The sequence below is a fragment of the Rhinichthys klamathensis genome, unplaced genomic scaffold (genome assembly GCF_029890125.1).
Source record: "Rhinichthys klamathensis goyatoka isolate OS25496 unplaced genomic scaffold, OSU_Roscu_1.1 h1tg000011l_1, whole genome shotgun sequence".
NCBI lineage: Eukaryota > Metazoa > Chordata > Actinopteri > Cypriniformes > Leuciscidae > Rhinichthys > Rhinichthys klamathensis.
The window spans coordinates 16,433,500-16,440,963 of NW_026606564.1; the positions used below are offsets into that span (position 1 = coordinate 16,433,500).

Genomic DNA, 7,464 nt, shown 5'->3' on the forward strand with positions numbered 1-7,464 from the left:
TGGCACGATTCTCTCACTCACTGAGTTTTGGAAGCGCGAAGAGGAGGGCGGGTCCACTTTCATCATGCAGCCAATCAAATGAGCTTCTTGCTGACACTCATTATATTAATATAATGATATATATTATATATAATTAATATATACAATTATATAGTAATTTTTACATTTTAAAAATATAACCCTATATAACACACTCACAAGAACGAGGGAGAATTGCGGAAGAATGTTTAAAAGATATAATGATATTTTCATTACATTTATGAGCACTATGGTCTCTGAGTCTGAACAAACGACACGCGTCAGTTTAACAGAAATAATAAAGATAGTTACTTTTTTGTCCATTGTTTTTTTAATTGTCATCTACATCATTGTGTTCTTTGTATCAGAATAATCCATTGTATCATTGCATTCATGATCAGATGTACGGCTGTATCAGTGTCTTTATTTGCACATATATTTTATTTCAAGAAGAGCGCTGCTGGTTCATGTTTAGAACACTAGAGGATATGAAATATGTCCATAAAACTTGAAAAGCGCTTGCTCTGGTCCGTATATGAACTATATGATCCGCGTTGCAAGCGTTGTTAAACTCATCGCGGCAGAAACCGCTCTCATGCTCCGCATGTTGTTTGAATTCTCCGCTGTGATGAGATGATGTCATGTGTAATACAGCGCAGTGATTGGATTGAACGAGCTCTTTCTCATGAATAAATGCAGCGAGTCGCTCAGAACCGGCTGACGTACAGAATCGTTCTCTCCAGCCCCGGCAGCCAATCACACGCTCCGAAAGCGCACTTCTACCTCACATTCAGCCAATCACACGCTCCGAAAGCACGCTTCTACCTCACATTCAGCCAATCACACGCTCCGAAAGCACGCTTCTACCTCAGATACCCTATATATATGTATATATACATACAAACTAGAAACAAAAGTTTAAACTAAAACACTTTATACTCAATATCTCACAATGAGTCTAAATTCACATTCTATTTGTACAAACATTTTCACTTTAGTATTTTGTGATCTGCTGAAATAAAGATGAAGATCTCTCTTCCTCTGTCTGTTTTATTTGCTGATTAAGATGATGTGACTTTACAGAATAAAGAGTCTCTTATTTTCTTCTTTCTCTCGCTCTCTGCTAATGTAGGTTAAGCTGGTGTGATATGGCAGATGAAGATTGTTCTGATGTGACTTCAGCTCTGAAATCAAACCCGTCACACCTGAGAGAGCTGAACCTGAGCAGGAATAAACTAGGAGACTCTGGAGTGAAAAACCTCAGTGATCTACTGATGAACCCACAATTCAAGCTGGAGAAACTCCAGTTAGTGTCATTATACTGTACAGCAATTACAGTGTGACGGAAGTTTATTTATTTGAAGACAGCAGGGCTTATGTTTTATTGTTTGTAGCAGTGCACTTTCTGTTTTTTTTTAAACTAAAACACTTTTTACAGTCAATATCTCATTCCTAGCTCATTTTCGCATGGGCAGGCCAAATCCTCTGGACGGGCAAAGTAGAGAAAGGGGAGGTTACCTTTCCTCCGTATGACGTCATACAGAGGAGATTCAAGATCAGCCCGTCTGAACTTTCATTTTCTCAAAGGCAGAGAAAGATAGCCAAAGTTTGGTTTACACCGATTGAAATTTCCCGCCACTGGGGGACCATATACAGGCTAGGGGAACTCATATTAATGTTAAAAAACCTCAGAAAGTGAAAATTTCATGTCAGGGGACCTTTAAACTAAAACACTTTATTCTCAATATCTCACAGTGAGTCTGAGTTCACATTATATTTGTGTAAAATCCTTCACATTCATGATTTATTTGTAAGATAATCTCTCTTCCTCTGTTTGTGTCTTTCTGGTCTATATGGCAGTATTACAGAGAAACAGAGTCTCATCTAGTCTTTATCTAGTTAGTAGAGTGTAGTTTGTAATTGTTTAATTACCGACATATGATACAATGTACTGATTGTGTACATGCAGAAATCTGCCTTTTCTACAGAGAATAAATAAGAGAGAAGTCTTTTTAAAAATGAAAGAGAAGAAACAGTGTCTTCCAGCGAACAGAACTAGTGTGACTGGGTTTTAAAACAGACTATTGGAAACTAAATGCTGCTGTAGCTCTTCAATAAGATGATCATCATAGATGTGAACTATTGTTATTTCTCTGTCTTCAGTCTGAGTGATTGCAGAATTACAGAGAAACAGAGTCTCATCCTGACTTCAGCTCTGAAATCAAACCCGTCACACCTGAGAGAGCTGGACCTGAGCAGGAATAATCTAGGAGACTCCGGAGTGAAGCACTTATGTGCCGTACTGAAGGATTCACACTGTAAACTGGAGAGATTGAGGTCAGTCACATTCACATACAAGAATCAAAATGCTTAAAATGACTTCAACTGTTTAAACTAGAACACATTCACATTATATTTGTACAAACATTTTCACTATAGTATTTTGTGATCTGGTGAAATAAAGATGAAGATCTCTCTTCCTCCGTCTATTTTATTTGCTGATTAAGATGATGTGACTTTACAGAATAAAGAGTCTCCTAGGGCTGCAACAACGAATCGATAAAAATCGATTCTTAAAAAAGTTGGCAACGAATTTCATAATCGATTCGTTGCGTCACGCAAAAGTTGAGTTGAGCCCGGAGCAGAGCTATGAGGCGCCGGACTGGACACCGCGCGCGAGAGAGACCGAGTGTGTCTGCGTCATAGGTCTGCGCGCGAGCGACAGTGCGCGTAAGAGACTGAGTGTGTCTAAGCATTAGTAAATTGGTACATAGTAAATTAGTAATATATAATTATTATATAAGAGGCATGGAAGTTCGATAAATGGACAACAATATAAATAAAAACAACAATTAAATTCTTACCACTGTATTAGCAGACTGTGATTTGAATCAGATAGACAGAAGATGAAAACACTTTATTGTCTGTCCCAAGTACCACTACAAGGGACATTTTTTTCCCCCAAAATTTGCAGCACTGAATTTTTCATTCTTAACTCTAAATGACTCAGAGAAACTTCACTATATCCTCGGAAAGGATGAGCTGCAAAATATATGGGAGTAAAATAATGACAAATGTTTTTGAAACAAAAAGCTTTGTTGAATTGTACTACTTGAGAAAAATATGCATTGCATTAACCCTGCTTGTATTTTAATGCATTGTATTTTTAGGGCTTGCATTTTTATGGGCTGAAATTTAGCATGGTTGAATATTTAGGCTGTGAATATTTCAATTCAAAACATTTCAAACACATTTTCATTAGTAAAATTTCAATAATCCATATTCACCTTTCATACTTCACATACAAAATATTCAAACTGATTAAAAAAACAACCTATAATATTCAACAGGCGGTTTTCAGTTCATTTTATTTCGCTTTTACAAATTCAGTGGTTCAAATTCGACAGTAAATTCAACGTTGACATCCAGGAGCTGCAGGAAAAGCAGTAGATTACCGAGCATAATCTCCATCTGCTGTTAGTCGACCTCACCAGCTGGAGGCGCAAGCGTGTGTTGTTGACGAAGAGTTAGAGCAAGCCATTCATTCATAAAAACTGTACAATAATTGAGCATGCATTACGTTTTTTGTGACGATTATCTGGGTCAGTATATGCAGAAAAGATGATAAAGGTACAAAAGCTGTTTTTATGTTTCATTCATTAACTTCATTGTTACTTTCCCTGTGTAGCCTTACATGTTATCAGCTTTTTCTACAATGAACGGGATTATAATCGGTTTCCCTCAATACCTCATCATACTCAAAGATTCCCCTTCCGTCGGGACAAAGCGCTTTTCGTAGCTTAATGGACTACAGTGATATAAAAGACCAAACTCGCACCTTATTTGGGAAGTATGTATTGTACATGTACATGTACTGCATTAGATTAAACTGGGAAGGGTCATAGCACTTTCATATTATTGACCTATATTGTTAGTTTAACTGTAAGTCGCTTTGGATAAATCGTCTGCTAAATGACTAAATGTAAAATTGGCTTGACATTCGCACATTAAGGGACGTCTCTAAAGTAACATTGGTAGTCCTATAGGCCTAAACGTTTTTAACTTCAATAGCAAACTTCAATTTATTTGTATAAATTGCACATTATGCCTGACGCCTGCATGAACACTTTACAGTTGGTTTTATGACTGTAAGTCGTTCTCTTCAAATGCTATTGAAGTTAGAAACGTGTATTCCAATGTCGTATGTAACTTTCACACTGTAAACTGGAGAGATTGAGGTCAGTCACAATAACATACAAGAATCAAAATGCTTAAAATCACTTAAAGTGTTTAAACTTACCGTATTTTCCGCACTATACGGCGCACCGGATTATAAGGCGCACCTTCAATGAATGACCTATTTTAGAACATTTTTCATATATAGGGCGCACCGGATTATAAGGCGCATAAGATACTGCAGTCAAACGTTTGACGGGGTTTGCATTATGCATCCACTAGATGTCAACAAAACAGTCCGATAAAGTCAAACTTCATTAAGCGTTCTGACAACTCCGTTCACTCCCATGGTAACGTTGTTCAAACGTTAAAGGAAAACTCCGGTCAATTTTAACATTGAGCTCATTTTTTGTAAATTTGGAGTGCTGTCAGTACAGATAACAACGACAAAAACCAGTGTTGCCTACACCGTGTTATCCTCTTTTTAAAATTTGCACCCTGTTGACTTAAACGGGACAAGTTTTAAACCTGCTTTTAGCCTCTTAACAACCTTAATGTGTCATTACAAGTGCACAGCCATGTGAGTGAACACGGTGAATCTGACTGCACATACCCGTATTTTCTTCCTGTTTTCGGTCGAAGTCCACAGTAGGCGATTGTCGAGTGGGCGCGCGCGATCATTGGTAACTAAGCAACAGTGAAGACTCAGACTGTCAGCTGTCAGCCGATGACGGTGCTGTGTGGTGTTCTGAGAATATCAGCTCAAATGCATAGTTCATCCGAATCAGATGTTGAACACACGGAGGAGGTTTGATCGCGCGCGCAAACTCGACAATCAACTACTGTGGACTTCGGCCGAAAACAGGAAGTAAATACGGGTATGTGAGCTGGCTGAATAAAGAGGTTATTCCTGCCTTCGTGAAAGCTCGGATCACAGTTGAGACTGATATATCAGCCCAGGCATCCACGATCCATTGGCAGATAGTGGCGTAAGTCGCTCGGCGCTGTCTCCCCGTCTTGGTGAACGTGTGTTCACCATCCATATAAAGGCGCTCCGGATTATAAGGCGCACTGTCGGTTTTTGAGAAAATTAAAGGCTTTTAAGTGCGCCTTATAGTGCGGAAAATACGGTAAACACATTAACATTATTGTGGCTAGCAGGACGAGGCTGGTGGCGTGAGTGATAATGAGCGACACCTGCGCGACGCACCGGTCTCGTATCTCTCACGTCCCTCTGCCTCGTCCTGCTCGCCACAATTATATTTGTACAAACATTTTCATCTTAGTATTTTGTGATCTGGTGAAATAAAGATGAAGATCTCTCTTCCTCTGTCTGTTTTATTTGCTGATGAAGATGATGTGACTTCACAGAATAAAGAGTCTCTTATTTTCTTCATTCTCTCTCTCTCTGCTAATGTAGGTTAAGCGGCTGTGATATGACAGATGAAGATTGTTCTGATGTGACTTCAGCTCTGAAATCAAACCCGTCACACCTGAGAGAGCTGGACCTGAGCAGGAATAAACTAGGAGACTCTGGAGTGAAAAACCTCAGTGATCTACTGATGAACCCACAATTCAAGCTGGAGAAACTACAGTTAGTATCATTATACTGTACAGCAATTACAGTGTGACTGAAGTTTATTTATTTGAAGACAGCAGGGCTTATGTTTCATTGGTTATAGCAGTGCACTTTCTGGGTTTTTTAAACTAAAACACTTTATTCTCAATATCTCACAGTGAGTCTGAGTTCACATTATATCTGTGTAAAATCCTTCACATTCATGATTTGTTTGTAAGATAATCTCTCTTTTTCTGTTTGTGTCTTTCTAGTCTACAGTGCTGTGGCATTACAGATGTTTCTTCTTTAACTCAGTCTTTGACTAACTCAAAAGCACTGCCGTTTTTAAAAGAGCTTGATCTGAGAGGCAATAAGATAGGAGACTCAAAGCAGCGGCTCAGAGACGAGCTACGAGACTCAAACTGTGTCCTGAGGTGAGGAAACATCACTGAGATATTAAAGAGATCTGCATTTACCTCTGATATGTAAACAATCCTTTCAAACATTAGTGAAAGGAAATTATCATTAAGATGTGTTGCAACAAAGGGTTTGTGTGAGAACAAAATGTGAAGTTATTGAAATGTTTAACACAAAGGAGGAGAGAGAAGAAAAGCTCACTGTCACAGCTTTATACATCAACACCTGCTTTATGAACTGTGTCAGTAGAAGTGAATCATTTCAGTGTGAAAACAGACTTGGTCAGATTGTAGGAAACGTTGCACTCCTGCTAAAATCAGTGCAGTTCCAGCTTCAGCTCACAGCGTCCAGCTCACATGAGCAATGTCTCTGTCTCTAGTGTGTTTTACTGTGACAAGCAACACGTCACACTACTCTACACTTACTTTACTCTCAGTTATTTACTAAGAGCCTACAAACATGTTTAAACTAGAGGACAAACGGCTTTAACTAAAGGTTTGTGTTTAACTCAACATAACATTAGTATTTGCTCCCTGTGGTTTATTCCATACGCCGTACACTCATTAGTTTCTCCTTTACAGAGACTCAATAGGAGTCGCACCGACACACACAGACACACATATGAACATGATTCAGGCTTTAGATCTATTATATTTAAAAACACAAATATCTCTATCCAAGATCATGTAAAGTCGGTTATCAATCTAATTACAGGAATTAAATTTAACTTATTTTTACTCAAAAAACAGTAATTGAAATATAATAATTTGCACTTTGTTCCACTGAACACTGATTGTTTTCTCTTCTGTTCCACTTTACAGAGTAGATGAATATCGATCATCAAACATCTCTGATAAAGATAAATCACCAAACGTCAGTGGATTTAAATCATGGTTTAAATCTGTGAAACGGAAATGAGAGGAGCAGAAACCATCAGGAGATCCACAGAAGAGTCTCACATTTACACTTGTATTTCTCAGACTTCACTATTAAATAAAGCAGCGTGTGTGTTAGCATGCGTATTAGAAACATGTGATATTGAATGATTAATGTTGGTTTATTATTCAGCCAAATGATGGTTTAGTTGTAATTAAAGGTGGAACAGAGGAAGAAGCTCAGATGAGTGTCAGCAGAAATCTTCACTATCAGGCCTGCAAATATAATAATGTTTATTATGAAAAAGCCTTATGTTTTTGAAAAGCATTAGACATATATGACCCACTATTCTGCTTACATGTTGACAATATGACATGAAGTGGTTTAAATTACCTAAACAATGATAGTAGATATACCAT

The 7,464-nt window shown here is 38.1% G+C and overlaps 1 protein-coding gene across 1 annotated transcript in view; it reads left to right on the forward strand.

Annotated features, from left to right (window-relative positions):
• The window catches only part of LOC130100323 (NACHT, LRR and PYD domains-containing protein 3-like), a 37,210-nt gene extending 30,110 nt beyond the window's left edge, over positions 1 to 7,100 (forward strand). Inside the window, exons 3-7 of the mRNA XM_056265741.1 lie at positions 1,151 to 1,324; positions 2,182 to 2,355; positions 5,615 to 5,788; positions 6,025 to 6,186; positions 6,991 to 7,100. Coding sequence (XP_056121716.1) covers positions 1,151 to 1,324; positions 2,182 to 2,355; positions 5,615 to 5,788; positions 6,025 to 6,186; positions 6,991 to 7,087 — 781 coding nt within the window. The 3' untranslated portion in view covers positions 7,088 to 7,100. The remainder of the gene's footprint in view (positions 1 to 1,150; positions 1,325 to 2,181; positions 2,356 to 5,614; positions 5,789 to 6,024; positions 6,187 to 6,990) is intronic.
• Positions 7,101 to 7,464: the final 364 nt, after the last annotated feature.